The sequence below is a fragment of the Silurus aristotelis genome (genome assembly GCF_946808225.1).
Source record: "Silurus aristotelis genome assembly, chromosome: 10".
Lineage (NCBI taxonomy): Eukaryota > Metazoa > Chordata > Actinopteri > Siluriformes > Siluridae > Silurus > Silurus aristotelis.
This window is the reverse complement of record NC_139583.1, coordinates 12,692,194-12,717,741: the sequence shown is the minus strand read 5'-3', so window position 1 is coordinate 12,717,741 and position 25,548 is coordinate 12,692,194. Positions and strand designations below refer to the sequence as shown.

The 25,548-nt window shown below is 39.1% G+C and overlaps 2 protein-coding genes across 5 annotated transcripts in view; both read right to left on the bottom strand.

Moving 5' to 3' along the window:
• The window catches only part of cpne2 (copine II), a 47,938-nt gene extending 44,833 nt beyond the window's left edge, over positions 1 to 3,105 (bottom strand). The window contains exon 1 of the mRNA XM_083552090.1: positions 2,470 to 3,105. The gene's annotated coding sequence lies outside the window, so the exon portion shown is untranslated. The remainder of the gene's footprint in view (positions 1 to 2,469) is intronic.
• A 7,660-nt stretch (positions 3,106 to 10,765) lies between these two features.
• The window catches only part of nlrc5 (NLR family, CARD domain containing 5), a 33,668-nt gene continuing 18,885 nt past the window's right edge, over positions 10,766 to 25,548 (bottom strand). For all 4 annotated transcript variants that reach the window (XM_083552011.1, XM_083552013.1, XM_083552010.1 and 1 more), the window contains 20 exons: positions 25,458 to 25,541; positions 25,267 to 25,350; positions 25,090 to 25,176; positions 24,728 to 24,778; positions 24,552 to 24,602; positions 22,666 to 22,749; positions 22,499 to 22,582; positions 22,252 to 22,332; positions 22,059 to 22,142; positions 15,728 to 15,814; positions 15,326 to 15,409; positions 15,077 to 15,166; positions 14,140 to 14,223; positions 13,763 to 13,846; positions 12,928 to 12,999; positions 12,602 to 12,685; positions 12,135 to 12,212; positions 11,948 to 12,031; positions 11,773 to 11,856; positions 10,766 to 11,683 (listed from right to left, as the gene is read on the bottom strand). In XM_083552011.1, the coding sequence (XP_083408137.1) occupies positions 11,611 to 11,683; positions 11,773 to 11,856; positions 11,948 to 12,031; positions 12,135 to 12,212; positions 12,602 to 12,685; positions 12,928 to 12,999; positions 13,763 to 13,846; positions 14,140 to 14,223; positions 15,077 to 15,166; positions 15,326 to 15,409; positions 15,728 to 15,814; positions 22,059 to 22,142; positions 22,252 to 22,332; positions 22,499 to 22,582; positions 22,666 to 22,749; positions 24,552 to 24,602; positions 24,728 to 24,778; positions 25,090 to 25,176; positions 25,267 to 25,350; positions 25,458 to 25,541 (1,594 nt within the window). In that variant the 3' untranslated portion in view covers positions 10,766 to 11,610. The remainder of the gene's footprint in view (positions 11,684 to 11,772; positions 11,857 to 11,947; positions 12,032 to 12,134; positions 12,213 to 12,601; positions 12,686 to 12,927; positions 13,000 to 13,762; positions 13,847 to 14,139; positions 14,224 to 15,076; positions 15,167 to 15,325; positions 15,410 to 15,727; positions 15,815 to 22,058; positions 22,143 to 22,251; positions 22,333 to 22,498; positions 22,583 to 22,665; positions 22,750 to 24,551; positions 24,603 to 24,727; positions 24,779 to 25,089; positions 25,177 to 25,266; positions 25,351 to 25,457; positions 25,542 to 25,548) is intronic.

Below are 25,548 nucleotides of genomic sequence, written 5' to 3'. Positions count from 1 at the left end.
TTGCCTGCCAGTCTGCATTTCTCACTGAGCTGTAAAGTTACAGATGCTAAACTCCTTTTGATCAGTCAGAATAAAAAAATCAGCAGTGTTAAGAGATAATGTCCAATAAATGACCAGATCGTAACAGTATTCTAAATGTCCCACAAGTTATTTGGCATTAAAATCCCAATGAATATTACACATACCATATTTATTGCCCATACACAGAAAGTTATTTGGGATTTAAAACATTACTAAGACAACCTCCACTGAAATAAAGCATCCTCACCCACATACTGTAATGAATAAAGGACTGAAAAAGATTTTGCACACCTAAGAATTGTATTATAGTTTGTCGTGTTTCAGTATCAGGCTTTTGTGTGAAACAAAAAAACATTATGCGGATTTTGATTGTACTGGGGCTACTGTTATTAACAGCTTTTCACCTCCACATTGCTGAGACATGCTACTGTGATAATTGCTATTTGCCCCCTACAAAATGAAGACCACTTGATTTTAAAGCAAGCAATTGAAGTATTCACAAAGGAGCTACTTAAATATATCCAGTCCATCCTGACAGCCTGTTTGGCTTCATCAAAGCTTCGCTAATCTTAATCTCTATTTTGCCTGCACATTTAAAGCTTTCACTGCTCATTATATACCTGATACTGTATGTCTGTTTGACATTTCTGCAAAGCACAAATTAATGCAAAAACACAACTCTAGTCAATTTTGTGGGCTCCTTACCATCACATATGTGGTTCTTCCCCACCTGTTGCTACAAAAGTGGATGCACATAATTGTACACAATTATCAAACCTGTTTCAAAATGACAATGTCCCTGTGCACAAAGTGAGCTCCATGAAGACATGTTAAACTAAGTTGGTGTGAAAGAACTTGAAAGGCTTGCACTGAGCTCTGACCTTAGCCCCACTCTACACCTCTGGAACAAATCCGAATGCAGACTATGCACCAGTCTTCATCTGACATCAGTGTCCAACCTCCCTAATGCTTTAGGTGGCATTAATTCCTTACAGCTGATCAATAATCTGCTGGGAAATACCTACCAGAAGAGTGAAGTTTATTATAACATTAAAAGGGGAATCTTTCTAGAATGAGATGTCCAAAATTCATAATTGGATGTAATGGTCAGGTGTTCACAAACTTCGGACCCCCTCTTAAAAGTGGGACCCGTCTACTCAGGAAGGAGCTTTGATTTATTAGTTTAAACTATAACATCAGTGGAAATTGCAGCCCACTATTAGCACAAGTCATTGTGCTTATGTTTGCATCGTTAAATGAAACCCTTTTTACTAGTCTATTTCAACTGGTTTAATTCAAACCTCAAGAATTCAAAAACATATGAGTTTATAAATAATGGGAACTTGGACCTAATTTGTTCTGCTGCCAGAAATCCCAGGAAATAAATGCTGAAATTAATTTGTTCACATTTAACACATTTTAAATAGTAATACTAATATTTCAATATTTCAAGGTATTATGTTGGTTTGTGTTATTTATGTTATGGTTCAAAGGGTATCTAGTTGCAAAAATGAAGTGAAAAACCCTCAAAGTTTAACTAATTCCAAGCACCAAGCACTTACACCAACAAACACACTTTGACCACTTTCAGCCCATCTTCACTTTATGTAATCTTTGAGCTGTTGGTGTACTGTTTTCACTCACACAACAAACAGTTGAGGTGAACTGCAGTTCTGCATCGTAAGGTGTCACATCCTGTTAACAGATCTTTATACCTAATCAAAATACACACATTTCATAATTAAACTGTTCAATGTAAGGCGTTTTTTTAATATATATATATATATATATATATATATATATATATATATATATATATATATATATATATATATATATATATATATATATATATATATCTCTAAAGCTTATTATTTTCAATAGCTGTATGGACTTTAAATGAACACCCAGAGGTTTGGATGCAGCCTGCACTGAAGGGGCCTGTATATGCATGAAATATTTAATGCATTTAGACTACACCTGTGCTCTGTAATATAGTGAAATGCCACAATGTTTAGAATTATTGTTAACTCCGTTTATACAGTATTATTAGTACAATGTTGTACAACAACAACAACAACAAATATCAATGAATGATTATAGACTATATAATGTGGGTATATTTCTGGAAGTAGAAACAATTCTACAATGTGAGCAAATAAAAACAACAACATCAACAGTAACAAAGTACCAGAACCCTGAGAGAAAGGGAAGTGCGTTATTATTAACAGCGCATTAGTGTCTGATGTGAAAATTACAGATGTGGACTTTGCAAGCTGCTTTCACTTCCAGATGCTGGGATCTATTCTGGCGTACATTTCCATGCAAAATTCCCAAAACGAGATCAGCGGGTTGATATTTTTGTTCCCTTCTCAATGCCAACGCCTTCTACACTAAATAAGACGGACATACTACGCTTATGAATGAGCGCAATCAGCCATCACTCACCCTTAAAGCTCACTCCTCACTTTTCCCTCCGCGACTTCTCTCGCTCTCTCTTTCTTTTCCTTCGCTCGAGGTCTTTCTCCTTCAGCAGAGTGTCACTGAGATGATCCGCTGTCCGTATCTGCGGCTCTTGCTGGTGCAACTGAAGCTCCGTTATCAAGTGGATTGGTTTCGCTCACAGCGTCGCGCGCTTCTTTCTCCCCATTGAGTTCAGCGGTTCGCGCGCTTGTGCCAACTCCTGTAGCGCAGTGCTGCACGAAGGGCCCCCTCTCTCACACATTCACACTCACTCTCACACACACACCCTTCCTGACTGTAGTTCGATGAAAAAACACAGATCACTGTGCACTGAGGGTTTACACAATGTAAGAAATCACTTGTTGGCCAAAATAATAGTTATTAGGATTTTTGGAAGAATGCAATAAATTGTTATAATGTAGGACACTGCGTGTGTGTGTGTGTGCGTGTGTGTGTGTGTACATGCGTTAATTGTTACAAGCATGCATAAGTGTTTGAAAAGCTGGAATTCGTGTTAGTCTTGAGTTTATTCGACATCTTAAAACCTTAAAACCTATTTTTTTAATGACACCAAAGAGCAGCCATTACTGTCACCGCGTCACGTCTGACATTAATTTAATTAGTCGCGCTGACACTCGAGAGGGAAATGTCATGATTAGGTCCAGCGCGCGGTGTGCATGACGTGTGTCGCGACTGTACTGCCATCTAGCGGTCAATGTCGAATCAGCGTTTTTGGTGTGAGCGTACTTGTACTGTTTACGCTTGCGGTCACCAAACACCGAGCCGCCGATCGGTACCGGCGTAGTTTATTTAGTCCTCAATCGCATAAAAAATAATAAAAACTTTTAGATCAATATATTCGGTCTGCACGGTGTCATTTATTTTTATTCTATTGTTCCGCGCTTGTCTCAGCATTTTCTTTTCTATGTCAGCATAAAGAAGATACGAGGAGTCCTGTTTAAATTATAGGGTAATTACAACAGGTGATTATTGCAACAGTTGAGTTACATTTGTATAATATATGTAATAATTAATAGTATTCTAACATGCATGTTATTGTGTTTAGTTATGTGTGGGGATCCGGGACCCCCCATAAGGCATAAGGGACCCCCATGACAAGTAAAAATAGACTTAGTGGGGTCCCTAAGGTTATTTTAGTAAAAATATATATGAATTACACAACAACTGTGGACCCCCCATAAGACTTGACTCAATTCGAGCACTGAGTAAAATGTTAATATAGTACAGTACTGTATACATATAATAGCATTTTTGGATAAACAGGGGATTACTATATCAAATCATCCACCCAAATGAGAGTGAAAATATTACCTGCCTCCTCAATACAGAAAGCATGTACATGCACATCAAAATACACTATAATTACATTACGCGCCAGGAAAAAAGCTTGTCCTTCTTTTACAACAATACTTTTAATCTTATTAAAAACAGGCCTTTATAAAAGCATAGCAAACATACATTTTAACGTTATATGTAGTTCCCAAGTTTTTTTCTAAACCAGGTTGTAGTGGAGACAGTGGTTACATTCCAAGTTTTAGTTAAACTTCAGAGTGCAAGTAGAGACTCTATTATAAGGACCAAAATGAAAAGTCAACTGATGTTGATGTTTTTGACTATTGTTTTGGTTATGTTCTTATAGATCTTTTCAGACTTCTTAAAAAAGTTGTGCTTTCCTTCATATCTCATGGTTCACATTTGTACAGTATAAGTGGAACCACTTTCCTAATGCACCTAGGATAATATATCATTAAATGGTGCTTTGGAATTGATCTTCTTTCGGGAAGCAATGGACTTAATGAGATTATGATCATCAGAAATTAAATGCTTATAAAAATGTCATAACCTGTTACACAATTGGTGATTATGCAATGTTTATTATCTGAATCAAAAGTACTATCAGATTGTTTGAATGAACATGTAGAAAAAAGAGTTCATCAAAGGCTGCAGCAGCTGTCTGTGTCATGCAGATAATAGCCTTATGGTCCAGGATGATGTAAAACTTCCGAATGCTGCTTCTCTTTTCTCTAACACAGAGGTGGAAGGGCTGTGAAGATTCAACTTGCTGAAATGTCTTAATGCTCATCCCCACCTAAGAGCACATATGATGAAATATTTTAAACAGTGTTTTGTATAACACAATTGACAGTTCTTTCATGTTCAAATTCACAAATAAAATGCTCATCCTTAGAGGTGTGATATGTGAAACATGTACACAAACAAATAAAATTTTTTAAATGTATTAAGCTCTTTGTTGAACCAAATTTAATGCAGTGCAAGTATTGTTGTTTTCACACGGTATTCACATTAAATCAGTAGCAAATGAAACCTTATTGTAATGTATAAATGAAAGCTTTTTTTTTTCATCTTTGAACTGCAGAAAAAGATGTTAGAAGTTTTTAATGTGTGATGTGAAGTGTTTTTAACCTATATATAATGACTATGCAGAATTTCTTACAGATAACACTAACTGAAGACAAGACAAAATGCGCAAATCTAAAACAACAAATGTATTTTACCTTTAAGAACTTGATACATTAAAGCTTCAATTGCACTGATTTACACAGTCTTCCTTCCATTTACAGTTGGAGGCAAGAGATGAATGAGCAAGAGAATAACTGCCATGTCACTGTCCCATACTAGCAGAATATAGTACAAACAAGTAAACTAAACCTTAAAAAAAACACAAAAAACCCCCCACTTTTTTCATCAGAATTGTCCTGGTCAGAGAGAAGGTCATCCACGTGCACCAGCCCGAAGGTTTTTCCAGTCAGCAATTATTCTTGTAGAATGTTGGCCAGTTTGCAGTAAACCTGCTTGAGATTACATCTCCCAAAAGCATAGTAAAGTATTGGTCAATGTGTCACACAGAGAAGTCATGTCAATAACAATCATATACAATTAGAATATCACAATTAACATCAAATTGTAATGTTAAAAATCTGAGAATGTAATCAAAGGTGAGTTAAGAATCGGGTGGTGTCACAAATCAGATCCGAGGACTGGTTTGTCACGATAGATCTGAAGGATGCATGGAAGTATGCATCCTTTAGATCTATCGTGACAAACCAGTCCTCGGATTTGATCCTTACATCTCACAGGAAGTTCCTGAGGTTTGCATTCGGGGCCAAAGCTTACCAATATCAGGTCCTATTGTTCAGTCTTGCACTTTTACCCCGCACCTTCAAGTGTGTGGAAGGTCCCGCTGAGACTTCAGGGCGTTTGCATCCTACTCTATATAGACGATTGGTTGACTTTAGCTTAAATCAAAACACTTAGTGGTTCACCATCGAAATGTCATTCTTGCTCACATGAAGGAATTGGGGTTACAGCTAAATGGCAAAAAGAGTGTTGCTTACTTCCTTACAAAGAACCACTTATTTAGGCATTGTGTGGGATTTGACCTTTATGCGTGTGCATCGGTCTCCTGTCCACATTGAACATGGCTTAGGCTGCAACTGTATGCCTTCCCTCCTGTCACGCTGCTCCAGGAGTTCTGGAGAAAGTTTGCCAGGATGGAGTCCATCTCATCCTGGTGGCCCCACGATGGCTGGGCAGACCATGGTTTGCAAACCCGGTAGCCCTTCTCGAACACCCTCCCTGGGAGATTTCGCTCAGGAGAGATTTACATTTTTAAGAATAAGGGAGCTGTGCAGACCTGCAGTAATGACAGGGGAATACAATTGATCAGTCACACCATACATTTATAGGAAAGAGTAGTGGAAGCCAGGCTGAAAGAAGAGGTGATCATTTGTGAGCCACAGTATGGTTTTATGCCGAGGAAGAACAAATGGATGCAATATTTGCATTGAAAATGTTGATAGAGGAATATAGAGAAGGGTCAGAAGGAATTGCATTGTGTGTTTGTTGTTATAGAGAAAGCACACGACAGGGTACCGAGAGAAGAGTTGTGGTATGAGGAAGTCAGGTGTGTCAGAAAAGTATGTGAGGGTGGTGCAGGACATGTATAAGGACAGTGTGACTGCAGTGAAGTTTGCGTTAGGAACAACAGACTGGTTCAAGGTGGAGGTTGGACTGCATTAAGGATCGGCTCTGAGCCCTCTTTTGTTTGCAGTGGTGATGAACAGGTTGACGGACAAGTTCAGACAGGAGTCCCCATGGACTACCGTAATTTCCGGACTATAAAGCGCACCCTTATATAAGCTGCACCCACTGAATTTTACAAATATTTTTATTTTTAACATAAATAAGCCGCACCTGTCTATAAGCCGCTAATGGACTAATGAACTTTACACAGGCTTTACCGAAAGACAGTGTCTGTTACACGGTGTAACGAGTGAAATATGTTGTGGGTCCTTTAAGAGCAGAGCGGCATTTTGGGAACAGCATGTCACTCCATTCTTTCGGTATTACTGCGTGTGTGTGTGCGTGTGAGACTGTGGATTATGTGTTTATTATTTTCTGATGCTTATTTCTAAGTTTCTTTGACTAAACCATAACGCTGTTGCCAAGAAAAATAAAAAAGCACGAGTTTTGGAAACCTGTCTGTGCTTATATGATTTCTGTTGCAACTGGAGTTTTAGTGAGCTCTCTCATGACCCAGACTTAACGCGCTACAACGGCTTGTATCTAAACAGTAGCCGACCATGTAAGTCATTGTTCACTGTCTTCCTCCTTCCTTTCACAACTACAGTGGTACCTTGACCTACGAGTGCATTAATGAACAAGTTTTCCGAGGTACGAGCGGTCACTATTTTTTTTGCTTTGTTACGCGAGTTTTGTTACGCTTTGTTTTTGCTTTCGTGACATGCAGCCAATGTGTTGTTTGCTTGGCTTATGAGCGTGCTTAGTTGGCTTTCGAGGGTATTGGTTGTAAACATTTTAGCCGTGTGGCTATGCGCTCCCGTCTGCGAGCCGAGCTCCCGCTCCCCGGGGATTGCGCTCGTTTGGCGGTTCCTTCTCCAGTGAGTGTGACGCGGCGCTCCGAATTTCTTACTCTGAGGTGGGAGAATTTTCGGAAAATTCGGGGAATGGCGGCTGCTTCTTCTCCCGGTGCGGGCGGCGCGGTGTTACATGTCTCTCTTTCTGAGGAGGATAAGATGGTGGATGCTAGCGAGCCTGCGGACTCCTCACAGCCTGTGCTGTACGAGGAGCTCCTTGAGGTCATGGCACGGGCCGGGTCCGAGCTGGATCTAGCTTGGCCGGTCGTGTAGCAGAAGCAGCGCGCACCGAGTGAGCTGGATGAGCGTTTCCTGCGCCCTGTTTCAAAGCCTCAGCACCTTCCCTGATCTGCGCACCGAGGTGTTTGGGTCCTAGAGGGCCCGTGTGTGTGTGTGCTTTTTCAATGTTAGCTATCTCTGTTAGCTATCTCTCCCCGAGTGATGCGTCTATGAAGGCTATCGGTTTGCCTACGAAGAGCTGCTTGGCTCTGGTAGGTAGGGCTACGTCCCTGCTATGGGGGACGATGTGAGCTTCCTTCTGAGCGCCATAGTGATCCCTCCTGGCCTGACCTGGTAACGTTGTATGTAAGGGCGATTGCTGGTGGGTTCAGGAGGTTGCGGTGGCGTTTCAGTGGTACTTCCTCGCCGCTCCAATGGGGCTGCTTGGCGGCAGCCTCACCCTGGTACGTCCAGGCACAGCGAAATAGCCCGGTAAGAGAGCGTTGCCACCCGATTCCTGCAGGGAGGCCCTAGAGGCCCCTGGCAACTCCCTGGGCCCGTGGAGGGGCGGGACGACCCGAGGTTTGTCCTCGCCTCTAATGTATGGGCTGTGGTGCGTAAGCCTGATGGCCTGCATCTTGGAGGGCAGTGTGCACCTCATGCTACGGTGCCCGTCCCTCCCCGGCACCACCGGGAGGCCGGTCTGTTGGCCCTGCCACAGGGTGTCAGGAGGCATTAACGGCCACAGTACACTGCTTCTGCCGTTTGGGTTCAGGAGGATTGTCTGCCAGCCCTGCCACGGGTCGTGTTCAGGGCGCAGCTTTCTCCAGCGGTTTGCTCCCCATATTCCGCCCGTAAGATCGCTGCGGATGGGGGGGGGTCCGCCGCCTCTCAGAAGGTATAGTCGGCTGCGGAGCACCGCTCCAGCCGCTCTGAGTGGGTCAGGGGCCAGCTCCGAGGGGTTGGTTCTCCCTGTGAAAACTTTCTGTCCGTTTGGAGGGCTGCCAGGAGTCTCTCGGGGGTCCTGCCTACTGTGGAGAAGGGCTGCGCGATTCAGTTCGCGTCTTCTTCCTACCCGGTTAAACGGGATGTGTCCCACCCTGGTGGGACCCATGCAGGCTCTGGTCCTGGGACAGGAGGTGCGTGCTCTCCTGAGGAAACGGGCCATTGAGGTGGTTTCCTCCTCCTTGTTAAGCTAGAGTCAGGCTACTACAGCCCGTGCTTCATTGTTCCCGAAGAAGGACGGCGGGTTGCATCCCATTCTGGATCTCCACTAGAGAGGTCGTGTCTCAGGTCGAGTCCGAGGACTGATTTGTCATACGTTAGATCTGGAGGTCGCATGCTCCCACGCAGCCGTCCTTCACCACACACGGGAGGTTCCTGAGGTTGCTTTCGGGGCGAAGCTTACCGATATCGGTCCTTCCGTTCGGCCTAGCGCTCTCACCCCGTACCTTCACAGAGTGCGTGAACGCGGCACTGACCCCGCTGCGGCTTCAGGGCATCCGCATTTTGTATTATAGCGACGATTGGTTGATATTGGCTCGTTTAGAGCACCAGGCGGTTTGGCATTGAGATGCCATACTCGTCTGCATAAAGGTACTGGGGTTCAGACTGAAACGCCGGGTAGAATGTACTTTTTCCAGTGCGGAGAACCACTTTTCTCTGCGTGGTGTGGGACTCGGCCGGGTTGCGGGTTCCGTTTTAGGGACTCCTTGTCATTGCGTAACGCTATTGACGGACGCTTCCGTCAAGTGCGGTCATGAGTGGCCACTCCGCCTAGGGTCTGTGGAGCGGCCCACATCTCTCATGGCACATAGATTGCCTGGAGATGCAGGCAGTGTTGTTGGGGTTGAAACACTTCCTCCCAGTCCTGAAAGGTTGCCGTGTGTTGGTCCGCATGGACAATACTGTGGTGGTCTCGTACATCAACCACCAGGGGGGCCTCCAGAACCCTGGTTCACCCCCGCCCGGAGTTGTGGAGGCTGTGGCTGTGGCCCCTGAGGGGTGCAGTTCATAGCAGCTGGTCTCTCTACCGAGGTGGTAGAGGCCCTTCTCCACTCCAGAGCTCCCCCTTTCGAGGAGGTCGTACGCCGCACGATGGATGACTGTTCGCGTCACGGTGTGAGCACCATGACTTGGACCCAGTTGACTGCCCGGTCGGTTTAGTTCTGGAGTTTTTACAGGAACAGTTTGCCTCAGGGATAACCCGGTGTGTTGTGTTACGGGCATTCTGCCCTCCTCTGTTTATAGCCCCCTACCAGGGGCTACAGGCCGGCTGTGTCCAGTCCTGTGTTCTCAAAGCGTTTTTACACAGCTCGAGTTCCCGAAGGGGAACGTCTCTAGGTTACGAACATAACCCTAGTTCCCCGAGTGAACGAGACGCTGCGTCTCCGTGCCACACTTCCTGCATCCCTGCGGCACTTACCTACTCTCTTTGCAGAAGCTAATGTCGCTAACACCGCACAGCCATCTTGTAGCTTCCTGGTTTACACGACGTCGCCTGTCTATGACGTCACAGCTTGCCTATTGGCTAGATTTCACACGCGGTTCAGAGGGTGGACAAAGCAGGGGCGTTCCCAAAGCGTTTCGACGCAGCGTCTCGTTCCCTCTGGGAACTAGGGTTGTGTTTGGAACCTAGAGATGATTGTGACAAAATTTTAAAGTTTAGGGATACGTAGTGTACATTTGTTTTCCCTCCGCCTCCGCTTATCGCCTCTACCCCCCCTCCACACACACACACAAAAACACCCACCGACTCCCTACTGGCGCTTTCGTTAGCTTGAGTCGTCTCATCTCCAAGGAAAATACACTGAATAAAAGCGAGCACAGGATTACAGCAAGTTGCGGATTATCTTAAAATTCACATGAATCTGCAGCTGGACCAAATGTTCAAGAAGGTTAGGAATAACATTTGAAACTATGTTTTCACTATAAAATTTCATAAAATTTTTTAAAACACATTATTGTATTAAAGTGACAATGTCTAGATGAATTCACTAAGGTACCCTAGGGGCTGCGTCCAATATATGCGGATTTTCGTAACCCCGTCGTTCCAGGGGACCACTGTAGTAGGTGGCCAAGCCTCAGGTGGCCATGTGTGTGGTAAAAAAAATAAAACAATAATGAGAGAAAAAGGCGATAGATTTTCATCCTTGCAGTTTTTTTTATTAAACAATACGTAAACATATCGACAGATTAAATGTTATTAAATATAATAACAAAAAAAGATTTTGGGAAATGCATTTCTGAATATGCTCCAAATGTGAACATTGATTTCATGATTTTCCTCTAGTGCAATCATACAGAATATAGAACCACATATTAGGTTTCTAGTTAAAAAATAAAAGCCACTTTAATTCCTTACTTAATTGTTTTCAATCAAATGTGCTGGAAGGATTGATTAAGCATGTTAATTATTTATGAATTAAATACTGTGTGCCTATACTATCTGCAGAGTTTATCTTAAAGTTACTAATACTTTAGTCACTAAAAGTTAAAAACATTTTATTAAACTCTGTATATGCATATCAGATCTTACATAGCACACCAGCATTATTTACTTTACACAAAAAGCAAACTTTTTTCAGTGCAATTCTTAAGATATTCAAAAGGAATGTACAGAAATAAATACGAGATGTATAGGGAGAACACAACAAGCAGAAGTCTAGGATGGGTTGATGGAAGGACACTTTCAAGAATCAAGTCTAATTTGCAAGCTGCCTTTATTTCTGTGCTAAATCTGGTCACCTCACAACCAATTGGCACGTTTATGCTTATTGTTTGATTGTTCGCATCACTTCCACAAACCTCAGAATCCTAGACAACTAAATAAACTGTGGTGTAGAGTAGTTATTGGTATAGTGAGGTAATGTGTTCCCCAAATAAAACTAAACAAAAAAAAGGCTCAATATTTAAAAGATGAAATAAATACCAACACACAAAAAAAAAACAATCAAAGACACATCATTCTAATGAAGTCTGCTTCCGATTAGGTGGATGAGAAATTCAGCCTCTTGTCCTTTAAAATCAGGTCATCCATTTGAATGGGATTCCTCCAAAGCCTTTTAATACAGAGATCACACTTATTAGAATAAATTTTAAAAGAGAATATATGTATAGATACAAACCAGTTGTGTTGTACATGTTTTACCTGATTACTTCAATCCAAGGACAAAGCTGCAAACATTTGTTAAGCTCCTTGGCTCCCAAAGTTTTGATATTATTGGCCTCCAGACTACAAACAAATTTACATAGAAATGTACGGTTCAAAAGTAGATTTTGATCTGCAAGAGCTAAACACATGATCTAATGAGCTTTATACTTACTCAAGTCTTTTCAGTTTGCTGCACTGTGGAAGAACTTCAACCAGTTTAAAAACCACATCATTTTCACATTTATTCCATGACAAGCTGAAGAAAAACATCAATCACAGCACACAACAGTAAAATGTAAAAATCTGTTATGGTGGAAAATCGTGGTTCATTTGAGATTTAAAACCATTCTCAGACCTACCTAATGTCCTCTATAGAGGTGCAGTGTTTCAGGCAAGATGCAACATTGACCAAGTCTGAAGTTCCAATGGAGGTTAAGCTGCAAGACAAGGATTTATACAAAAAATGCAAATCTACAACTGAACAGCTGGCATGTTTTAAATCCTAGAAATGTTGAAGTATCAAAATTTTTAACAGCTCAACAAACTAAAAACAGACATTAAAAAAAAAAAAAAAAAAAGTATTGTATTTCCTTTTATAAAAAAGTAAAAAAGTGTGGGACTAAAAGGAACCCTGGATGATAAAGGCTTATAAAGGCTTACAAGCCCAAAGATAAATGCCATTAAAATGCTTGTAATGGCCAAAACATGTGTCTTGCGTTGTCTAGCTTTACATGAATAATTTAGTTAGAAAGCCAGTACTTAAAAAAAAAAGTATTTTATTTACATTTTTACAAAAGGTATATATGAATGAGTATAGGCATCTTACTGTAGCTTTTTCAGTGCTTTCATTCTGACCAGACCCTCACACAGACTTGAACACCCTTTTGAACCCAACTGGTTCTCAGAGAGACTTTTAGAAAACAGAAAAGAACATATAGAGGTTAAACATGCTTGTGCAGCCATTAGAATACATTTAGAATACAATTGGCATACTAATTGAGATTGAAAGGTGGACCTATAAACTTGTTTACAACATGCTTGAAAACAGCAGTGTTTTCAAGCATAAAAGGTATTTTATGTTATATAATTGTTTTCTTAATCACTGTTAAACTTTATAGCTATTTATGAATATTTGAGGATATCTTGACTTACTCCAATTCAGAAAGTTTGGGGAGAGATGGAAGAACAGCAGCAAATCTGTGACCAAGATTGTTCCTGGCAAGACTAAATATAAAGAACATATGGTTTACCAACAGAATTTCAGTTTTTTTCTGATTTCAGTATACACTACTACACATTGAGTAACGTATTTCTATATGGATTAGGGGTGTAATGGTGCACGAAATTGACGGTTCTTTACGTACCTCTGTTTTTAAGTAACGATTCGGTTCATTTTTTGTACGGTTAGAAAAAAGAAAAAGCAAAGCAAAATTGCGCGTCGTTTTTTTATTAATGTTGGTTATTATTATTAACATTTGTGAACAGCAGTTTACACTTTCACACACTTATTTAGTAATCGATTAAATAGGCACAAATGAAATTGATTAAATAAAATGTAATAAATGGAAACATTTTATTAAATAGTGGATGAGTTTAATCAGTGCGCTCTGTTGCACACACATAAACACACACACATAAACACACACACAAACACACACACACACACACACACAAACGTGTCGCTAATCCACGCACCTGCTGCCACATAGGAACTAACAGGAAGATCTCCTTTTAATGCTGTAACATAAAACTGTGCTCAAAGTGCAACACAAAAAAAAAATAAAAAAAATAATAATATGTTCATGAGGGATCTCAGATTTTTACTATGTTCCGCACGGTAGAGAATTCCATTCTGTATGCCATACCCAAATACCTATACGGTTCAGTATGAATACGTGTACCGTTACACCCCTAGTATAGGTCATTTATTTATTTATTTATTTTTGCAAACATCATGTGAAATTGTAATGTTCATTTTTCATTTTACTGTATATCTTGCAGTGCTCTGCAGTGGGATAAGGCTTTCACCAACATCTCTCCAGCATGGTCACTCACAAGGTTATCTGATAGACTATAAAACAGAGAGAGAGAGAAAGAAAGAGCGGTGTGCCTTATGAATAATACAAGCAGTTTCTGACAGTATCTTTTTTCTTAAAAGATGGTACAATAAGAACCTACCGCACTTTGGGTTGGAAAAACAGAAAATCAGGATAGTGATAGAAAAACTGAGTGCTAGTTTTATCATTTCCACTAGAGATCACTATATCATCACAACTACATAGTATACTACAGTATCTTTCACATGACAAATAAAAAAACCTTTCAATTGTGAGTTCATGAACGTCACTGCAAATGATTACTTACTTTATTTTTCTCAGTAGGGTCCATTTAGGGATGTGTTTCACAAGGTCCTTAATCCCCTGATCACCCATTCTCAACCCGATCAATCTAGTAGAAAATTAAGATTTCAAGATCTGTCTAAGACATATGAAGAGCTCATATTAAATCATATTCCTATTATCTTAGTATGAATGTACACATTTTTAGGATTTTAATGCAGAAGCATTACTTTAATATTCAAATGTACAATTTGTTTGATTGTATAGTATCATATCCAATTAAACAAACACAAAATCAGTGTAGCATTGCAAAGTTCCATTGTTTGATCCTTCACACAGTTTTATCACACTCGTCTATGCTGAGTTTCTGCGCATATCTTCCTAGTAGGTGTGGTAACTAAGAAATTTCCCTAGGTTAGAGTGAGTGTGTGAATATGTCATGATGATGCCCTGTGATGCACTGGCAGAATATAGTCCTGCCCACTGGTTCAATTTTACCATCACTCTGACAAGAAGTTACAGATTTACAGAAGATGGCTAAACTATGTATTTACGTATCTAGAAGACATACCTCTTCTCTTTTTGTGCCATTGTGCCATTTGAAAAAAAAGAAAGTAAAAAAAGCAGGAAGTAATGTAACGAGCTAAACTGATCAGGCACTGGAAGTGATATTTTACTATGTAAAAATATTTTTTATATAATTAAATATATCAAGTATTTCCTTTTATAAAATGTACAAGTTCACTTGCAGCAAACCCCAGACAACAAAGTTTAGTTTAGGTTGGAAAACATTTTTTCACATCAACCAGATATATTGAACTCAATGTCCAGAAAATTGTGCAAAAACTCCTGTGCAAGTGTATTTCTGCAGAAACATGTATAGCATAAACTTTTTTATGATTGTACATGGGCATACAAAATGTAAATTTCTATGGAAATATGGAAAAGCTATTTAAACTTACTCAATCTCCTTCAGCTCTGTTAATGTGTGCAGACTAGCCAGCAGACACAGAATCTCACTGCTGTCCTTCGAGACTGTCTTTACTGTCAAACTGAAAATTAACCCACCATAACAAACAAGTATAGTATGTGATACTGAGGAGCAATGCACATGTAAGATTGGTGTGCTACAAGTGATGTTGCTTAGTGGACTTAAAATGTCAACAAAAAAAAAAGAAATTCCTAGACCTCTTAAAGGAAGAAACACTTACCTAATCTTATTCAGTGACTTCATGGCCTGAAGGCCTTTTGCAAAGCAATCTATGATTTCTTTATCCAATTGTAAAGAGTCTAGCCTTTAGAGAGAGATGGTGACAACATTTATCAAGCAAGGTCAGCTATGGGTTCAGTTTAGAACTAAACTTTCTTTGATATTTATTTATATATGTTGTTCAGCTTTTACAGACAAATTTACAATCTTATGGTATAATTGCTTGTGTTTGGTTACAGCTGATCATTGAACAAGCAACATTGCCTATCAATATAGAATTGTTAAATTAACAAACTAGCAAAGCTACAGCTATGAATACCCCATAATTATTACATTTTACACATTCAGAAACCAAATGTACAAACCTGAAATGTTAATAAACCAGGATGTGGTAAGCACCTACCTAATTTCTTCTAGAGAGTGACACTGGACCAGACCACGGACCAAATGAAGACCTCCTGTTGTTGTGCAATCCAAGCACTGCAAAATACTAAATTGAACAAGAACACAGAGGGTCACTAATGCAAAACATATATATATAATTTATTTTTTCAATCATGGCAAGGTAGAGGTTTAGGATTTTGTCTTGAGATGTAAGTGGAATCCATTCTTGCATGAATGATTGGATGAGCTACAAAAAGGCAGTTTAAATAAAATCAACAGCAATTATCTAAGGTAGAGAGCCATCCAAACATAGAACAGAGGTAGTCCATACACAGCTGGATGTGACTTTTTCATGTCTTTGAGGTTAATAAAGTGTACAAATCAGAGATGAAGTCATGTTAAAAAAATTATATATTTTATTTTATATCTAAAAAGAGATATACTCTCTCTCCCTCTCTCCCTCCCTCTCTCTCTCTCTCCCTCTTTTTCTCTCTCTCTCTCTCTCTCTCTCTCTCTCTCTCTCTCTATATATATATATATGTATATATATATATATATATATATATATATATATATATATATATATATATATATATATATATATATATATATATATATATATATATATAGTGAGGAAAATAAGTATTTGAACACCCTGCTATTTTGCAAGTTCTCCCACTTAGAAATCATGGAGGGGTCTGAAATTGTCATCGTAGGTGCATGTCCACTGTGAGAGACATAATCTAAAAAAAAAATCCAGAAATCACAATATATGATTTTTTAATTATTTATTTCTATGATACAGCTGCAAATAAGTATTTGAACGCCTGTCTATCAGCTAGAATTCTGACCCTCAAAGACCTGTTAGTCTGCCTTTAAAATGTCCACCTCCACTACATTTATTATCCTAAATTAGATGCACCTGTTTGAGGTCGTTAGCTGCATAAAGACACCTGTCCACCCCATACAATCAGTAAGAATCCAACTACTAACATGGCCAAGACCAAAGAGCTGTCCAAAGACACTAGAGACAAAATTGTACACCTCCACAAGGCTGGAAAGGGCTACGGGGAAATTGCCAAGCAGCTTGGTGAAAAAAAGGTTCACTGTTGGAGCAATCATTAGAAAATGGAAGAAGCTAAACATGACTGTCAATCTCCCTCGGACTGGGGCTCCATGCAATATCTCACCTCGCGGGGTCTCAATGATCCTAAGGAAGGTGAGAAATCAGCCCAGAACTACACGGGAGGAGCTGGTCAATGACCTGAAAAGAGCTGGGACGACCGTTTCCAAGGTTACTGTTGGTAATACACTAAGACGTCATGGTTTTAAATCATGCATGGCAGGGAAGGTTCCCCTGCTTAAACCAGCACATGTCCAGGCACGTCTTAAGTTTGCCAATGACCATTTGGATGATCCAGAGGAGTCATGGGAGAAAGTCATGTGGTCAGATGAGACCAAAATAGAACTTTTGGGTCATAATTCCACTAAACGTGTTTGGAGGAAGAAGAATGATGAGTACCATCCCAAGAACACCATCCCTACTGTGAAGCATGGGGGTGGTAGCATCATGCTTTAGGGGTGTTTTTCTGCACATGGGACAGGGCGACTGCACTGTATTAAGGAGAGGATGACCGGGGCCATGTATTGCGAGATTTTGGGGAACAACCTCCTTCCCTCAGTTAGAGCATTGAAGATGGGTCGAGGCTGGGTCTTCCAACATGACAATGACCCGAAGCACACAGCCAGGATAACCAAGGAGTGGCTCTGTAAGAAGCATATCAAGGTTCTGGCATGGCCTAGCCAGTCTCCAGACCTAAACCCAATAGAGAATCTTTGGAGGGAGCTCAAACTCCGTGTTTCTCAGCAACAGGCCAGAAACCTGACTGATCTAGAGAAGACCTGTGTGGAGGAGTGGGCCAAAATCCCTCCTGCAGTGTGTGCAAACCTGGTGAAAAACTACAGGAAACGTTTGACCTCTGTAATTGCAAACTAAGGGTACTGTACCAAATATTATCATTGACTTTCTCAGGTGTTCAAATACTTATTTGCAGCTGTATCATACAAATATATAGTTAAAAAATCATATATTGTGATTTCTGGATTTTTTTTTTAGATCATGTCTCTCACAGTGGACATGCACCTACGATGACAATTTCAGACCCCTCCATGATTTCTAAGTGGGAGAACTTGCAAAATAGCAGGGTGTTCAAATACTTATTTTCCTCACTGTATATATATATATATATATATATATATATATATATATATATATATATATATATATATATATATATACACACACACACACATACATGCATACAGTGAGTACATCCCTCACATTTCAGCAACTATTTTAGTAGTCAATGTGCAGCTTGTATAGTAGCACAGATTTAATGTCCTCTAAAAAAAATTGTGCTCAGACCATATGCTGCCCGCTGCAATAAGTTAGTTTGCATGGCTGTTGTCCCAGAGGAAAGCCTCTTCTAAATCTGGCTCACAAGAAACTGTGCAAACAGTTTGCTCAAACTTTTTAAGAACATGAATTACTGCAACCATGTCCTGTGGTCAACATAAAACATTCAGTTTGAGGCGTGTGATGTAGCTTCCTGTTGATGATTTGCTTGTTGCGAATTCCGTGTTTGTTTCCTGTATTTTCTAATTTCTGTTGGCTGCGTTTTTTTTTCTTTACTTTAAGAAGAGTACTTTATTTCCTGTTTAAAAGCAGTAAATGAAGGCTATTTCTATCAGAACTGCGAACACACACTACAGCAACCAAATTAACGTAATTTCTCTAATATGGTGAGCATCCAGCTCATTTAGAGTGTGAAGTGTGACATGTATAGTCAGTCTTTCTCCATCGCTACTATTAATTGTATCTGTGAGAAGTGTACATAAGTTAGCTCTTTAACAGAGAAGATCCTAGCATTAAAGGAGCACACCCAGAGTCTAGAAAGATTTTGTGAGTGCGAGAACAGTCCAGGTTCTGCAGGGGAAAGTCTGGAAACACTGGAGGTGGAGTTAGCATTCCTCCGACTCTGGCATTAGAGCCCTTGCAGTGGGGCGAGTGGGTGACGACTCGGCAGCATACTCACAAAGTCAAAGCTAACGCTAAGGCTCGCCCACGGGAGCACCATTTTTCTCCGCTTCACGTGTCCAACAGGTTTGCTCTCCTCAGTGAACCACCTGCTGAGAAACCTGGAAGGGCTCTGGTTATAGGAGACTCTATTCTCAGACATGTGAAATTAGCTACACCTTTAGGGACACCAGCAGCACAGGTTAGGTGTATACCAGGAGCCAGGGTGCCCGACATAGCAGGTCAGCTTACGTTTCTAAGAAAGCACAGGTTTACTTTAAGATAGTACACAGGTACTAATGATATATGCCTTCGACAGTCAGAGGTTACTAACGTTATGGAGGTGTGTAAATTAGCGAAGGCAATGTCCAATGTTGTAATATGTTCTTGCCCCATCCCAATGCGGCCTAGCAATGTAGCTTACATCAGGTTATGGTCGCTGAACTGCTGGATGTCCAAATTGCACTCCAAAAACCATGTAGGCTTCAAAGATAATTGAAGCAATATTCATCCCACTCGGGAGGGTGCTGATCTCATTTCTTGTAGTATAAGTCATAGTCTCAGAACAGCACTAGTTAACCAGTGACTGTCCAAAGCTAAGGCTAGGGAGCAGACAAACAAGAAAAAACCGACTGTCTGCTAGCTGTATGGAGTCGTCACTCAGGATCCACCATATTGTGTCTGTCTCTCGAGCGCAACCAAAATTTTAAAATTCTCGAAAAGCCTGTTTAAGTAACCTGATTAACATTAAATTAAATAAAAATGAATGCACAGCCAGCCCCTCTGAACTAAAGATAGGATTGTTGAATATTAGATCGCTCACGTCAAAAGCGCTAACTATAAACTAAATTATTACTGACCAGGAGTTTAATGCAATGTGTTTGACAGGAACATGGATTAAACCCAACAAATATCTGGCATTAAAAGAAGCGAGTAATCCTGACTAGTTACATACATCAGCCCCGTCTAAATGGAGGAGTTTTTGCAGCTATTTATAATAATAATTTAAGCATCACAAAAAACTAAACACAAATGTAACACATTCAAAGTTTTTTAGACCGGCATAAAATATTTAGCATCTGAAAGCAAGTCAATTCCATTAATTATCATTTATAGACCCCCAGGGCCCTACTCTGATTTTCTTGTAGAATTTGCAGATTTCATCACTAATCTAGCTACTTCTTTAGACAAAGCATCCTTAAGAACAGCAGATATTTAAATTCTAGATTCGGTAGAAACTATTCATAATGTTATAAGACCCAAAATTTCAAACATCAATATATCAAAATAAATCAAAACTATTTTATTAATAACCCTATATATATATATATCACTGTAACTATAACAGACAATCAATTACAAAAAGAATTACTTAATTTTATAAATTTTTGAGAGCGAGCGCCTTAGTTAAAGTGGTAAATGACCTGTTAATGGCCTCTGATCAGGGTTTTGTCTTCTTACGTGTTTGCTCGATTTAGTGCAGCTTTTGACACCAACGATCACAATATCCTCCTTGCAAGACTTGAGAATGTTGTTGTAATAAAGAGAACAGCTCTCTCCTGGATTAGGTTTTATCTGACTCATCGCTATCAGTTTGCTGATGTAAACGGTGAGTTCTCCACACTCTCTGAGGTAAAGTTTGGTGTTCCGCAAAGGATCTGTCTAAGGCTCATTGCTACATCACCCCTGTTTTAATCAGTTTACACTGGCTCCCAATTAAATCTTGCATTGATTATAAAATACTAATACTGATGTATGAAGCACTTGACAGTCTCGTACCGCAGTATCTGAGTGAACTTCTGTACCATTATGATCCCCCATGCTTACTTAGATCAAAAGGTGCAGGCTATTTGTTAGTACCTCAAATAATGAAGGGCAGAGCTTTCTCTTATAGCGCCCAGAAGTTATGGAACAGCCATCCAATTAGTGTTCGGGACTCAAACACAGTCTACAATGGGTTCAAGTCAAGGATGAAAACCTATTTATTTAGACAAGCCTTTGATCTGTAGATTTTTTTTATGTAAAGAAGAAAATCTGTAGGAATAATAATTATAGAGTGTTTAGTGAACTGGGATATTTGTATGCATTCATCCCCTCACTCTGCTGTTCACTCAGATTTGTTGATGGTGGTGTGCCATATCTTTTTCTCCCTGCCACCCCTCTTCTCTCTCTCTCTAAGCGGAATGTGGAGAAGTGCCATGTGTCCAACTCTGTGATGTCATTTTGGAGGAGTGGAAGAGGATCCCAGCCACAACCTTTGCAGCTCTGGTAAATTCCAAGCCCAGAAGGATAAAGGCAGTGCTAGATAACAGTGGTGCTTACATAAAATATTGACACTGGTCACAGTTTTGACATGTTAAACAAGTTTCCTTACTAAAATTTGTTGGCAGCTATTTTGACAATAATGGCTGTATGTTAAGTACTTTTCATAGGACAGTAACTGAGCACACTGAGGATATACTAAAATGTTTGTTGAAATGGGAGGGGTAGACTCATTTGAGAGACACACACACACACACACACACACACACACACACACACACACACACACACACACACACACACACACACACACAGGCTATATTGCCAAAATTATTGGGTCACCTGACCTTTCCTGCTATATGTGTTACCACAAAGCTGGAGGCAATCAATTGTATAGGACTTTTTTTGGTGCGCTATAAATAAAATTTGGCATTCACTTGAACCCAAAAACCCAAAACTGTTCCAGCATGGCAATGCCCCTGTGCACAAAAAAAGAGCTCCTTGAAAATCTTGAGTGGCCTACTATAGGGATCTGATCTCATCCCTACTGGACACCTTTGGGATGAATTGGAATGCTGACTGCACCCCAGGCTTACCTACATCAGTACCTGCCTTTTGTAATACCCTTGTGGCTGATGAACACAAATATCCATAAGCACACTCTAAAATCTAGTGGAACAGCTTCCCAGAAGAGTGGAGGAAATTATAAGAGCAAATTGGGATTAAATGTGGAATGCAATGCTCAAAAATCACATACCGTACTTATGACCAGGTGACCCAATACTTTTGCCAATTTAGTGTATGAATGGAGATTTTGGATTACTGTTTAGATGATTCTGCCTAGTATTTGTAAGACTATTTTGTCTCCTCTTGTCTGCACTATTTTGTCAGACAAGTTTGTCTGCTATGTGCATTGTGTTCTGACTTGTATTACCCATTACTAACTCAGAACAGTCAACCAAAATAGCACAATGCCCGAACATACTGATGAAAGTTATAAATTACTTCTTACCTGAGTGATTGCATTCTTGTCAAACTCTGAAGGGTATTCCCTAATACTGAAGCACCACTATCTTTGATCACATGATGGGACAAGCTAGAAAACATTTAAAATATTTTTGAAAAAAAACTAAAAAACAATATGAAATATAAACATTAATTTTTAAAAGTGTAAGATTTATGCACAAAATAAGCATGAGCTATACCTTAGCTGTTCCAGGTTCTTTTGTATATTCTTTAACGCAAATATTATTGCTTCATCTTCTGTTTCCCCTCTGGAATCGAGACTGTGGAACCATATAAAAGTCATAATAACGTAAAAACATAATTAATATATCACTTCCAAAGTTGTCAGCATAATGTTATAGACTGTAAAGTTATAGAACAGTGAGTGCAATTAATGTCATTCTGATTTAAATTAAGCAAATGTACTAAATGACTGTTATTTGTTACCTGAGGATCTTAAGATTCTTCAGTGCGGGAAGAACAGCAGAGAGAAACTCTGCACCATCCGTACCCATCGTCAGCTGAGAGAACCTTGACAAAATAAAAGCCCATGATTATTACATAGAAAGTGTGCAGAACTTAGTTTGCATTTATGTTTTCATAAATTAACATACTGTAATTCTTGCAGAGAGGGACACTTTTGCACAGTAGACTGCAATAAGAATAAGTGCTTCCCTTCAACTTCACAGTCATCAAAGCTGATGAAGGAAAAACATATTGCACTTAACATGTTAAAAGTGTACCAATATTCAGCAATTGGCTATAATAAAGTATAATGATTCAAACTTCTCATAGAACACAACCAAATAAGTTGTTACCAGGTCCCTGTTTTTTTCTCTTCAATTTTTCATCTGTAGTTTTGTATACTTTTGATTCTTTTGTTGTACAGCAGCAGAGGTCGAAAATACAAATACTTGATTACTGTACTAAAGTAGATTTACTTGGTTTACAATTTCTATTTCTTACATTTTCAAAACAGGCGTGTTACTTTAGTTTTAATCTTTTTGGTGAAATGTCGATATTTTTTCATTGCGTGCAGTTTTCTACCACTGGTGTACAATTTCCTGGCTCTCACACACCACAGGCGTTGGCTAGTTTATAAAGCTAACAATGAGCAGGGTAGAAGGCAACAAGAAGTATGGGGTTAACATGAATAAGACAGAGGGAGTCAGCAAACTTGGGAGTCAGCAAACTATAGAACTTGTGTTCTATATGGTGGAATTTTAGCCTGGATACATTCTTTAGATAACAAAATATATTATATAATATATTAATATATCATGCAAATTAATTTTAACTAATTTGATTAACGCGCACATTTCTGTTTGTCCAGTTTTATTATAAATATAAATAAATATAAGAGGCGAAATTAAAACCATCAGCGCAACACATGTTAAATCACGACGTCTTAACTTATCTCAGATATAAAACCACACTCTTTTATATACCACACAAAAGTCTCAAATCAATCACCAAAATCCGCAATTATGCACACATTCGAAATTAACCCTCTGGGATCGACTAATGCACTTTGTGGCATTTTGTCCTCATAAGGCTAAAACGACTTTAAATTACTCTGTCTTTTTTGCACACACAGATAAGAGCAATACATAAATCGAATCTGTAAACAGTCTCATTTTATTTGTATACAATCATAATAACAGCAAAATGCTGTGCTTTTGTAAAATAAGGAAAACAGACAGGGGGCGCTCTTTGCCGTTTCTGTCATCTCTTCACAGACACAAGTAAAACTACCTGAATCTCAGTGAATACTTGCCTCACAGACATAATAAATATATGAATATAAAATGTCTCTTTTTAAATAAACCCACATTCGAAATTACATACAAATATTCTCTGATTATGTAATCCGTATGAAAGTTAGAAGAGGTACAGAATCTCTGGTATCACCTCATTAACCGTCCATGTGGAAATATAGCAAAAGTTCTGTTTGGTGTCCTGATGATTTAAGTAATTTAAAACACCATTCTTACTTTAAAACATTCACAAGAATATTTTGAATATGATTTGAATTTGAGTAGGTTTCATTAATAATAGACCTACATTTGCATAAAGCATCAATATTTGTCCATGCCCATGTTTATTAGAGTATAAAAATATTTGTAAGGTACAGATAGAACAAATAAAAATGTGAGATTCACTTGGACTTATTAACCATTTAACTCATGACAATAATACAATTAATCATGATTAAATATTTTAATCGATTGACAGCCCTAATATTAATATGATGTGAAGTCCAGTTACCAGCATGAAACTAAAACAGATAGTAGTAATGGCTACATTTTACTTAAGTACATGTCAGAGCCCAAACTTCTTTATTTTAAGTAAAAAAAAAAAAAGATGGTCAGTACTTCAACTTTTACCAGAGTACTTTAAAACACTTCTACTTAATTGAGGGGTATGTGTACCTTTGTCACCACTGTACAGTAGTGATCATGATCATTATCTACTGTACATAAAATATAAAACAACTCACCTTATGGATTGCACAGCAGGGACTGAGAAATGTCCATTCTCATTAGAGACTCTAAAGTAAAACGTAAGGAAAGCCATTTTTGAAATCTTAGGTTGGTAATGCATCACAATTGAATAAATTGTGCTTTTCTCCTTACTTGTACAACACATTTTTAAATAAAAAAAGTTTTGACTTACGTATCAGAGATTTGGATTTTGACAGTAAGGTTAAGCCATGTTTTTTCAACTCTGTAAAAACAAATTATTTAGTTAATTCTGTCAAATACAGTTAAATAAATACAATATGGAGAATTTGGAGCTGTTATATACCAGTAAACAATAAAACAATTCTAGCAACAGCTCTCACTCCAAAAGACCAAATAGAATGCATGTGGCATTAATTCATTCATGTGTGTAATTGTATTGAATTGTATAGAATTGTATACGAATAAAGTCCATATGCTGAAGTTTGCATAGGTTGTTTTTGAGTAGCTAATTATGTAGTGAATTTATGTAGACTCATAAAAATTTTTTGTTATAAAAATTGTGCAGAGGCACACCTGATCTCCTTTATGTGTGGATTCATTTCCAGGCAGCATGCCACAAGGCCAACAGCAACTTCCCCTTTGATCCATGGCTCCATTATCCTAACATGCAGATAACAATAGAAACAATGATCATACAGTATTAATTGAATAAAAGTGGCAAGAAATCTTGTCATGTCTAATCATGCTCACCGAATAGTTCTGTCATTAGAATTCCTACACAACTCAGTAACCAAATGCTTGACTGCCTCCTCATTGAAAGAATTGTTTCTTAGCCTGGAAAGAACAACAAAAAACACTATATGCAATATAATGTAGTTTAATATTGAATATGTATGTACTTATTGGGTGAGTGTTAATACTGGTTTGCTTGCAATTCTTACTCTAATGTTTGTACTGAGCTCAAATCAGGCAACTTGTTCAGTAGAAAGTACAGATTTTGACTTTGCACAGTGCATGATGATAACCTAGAGG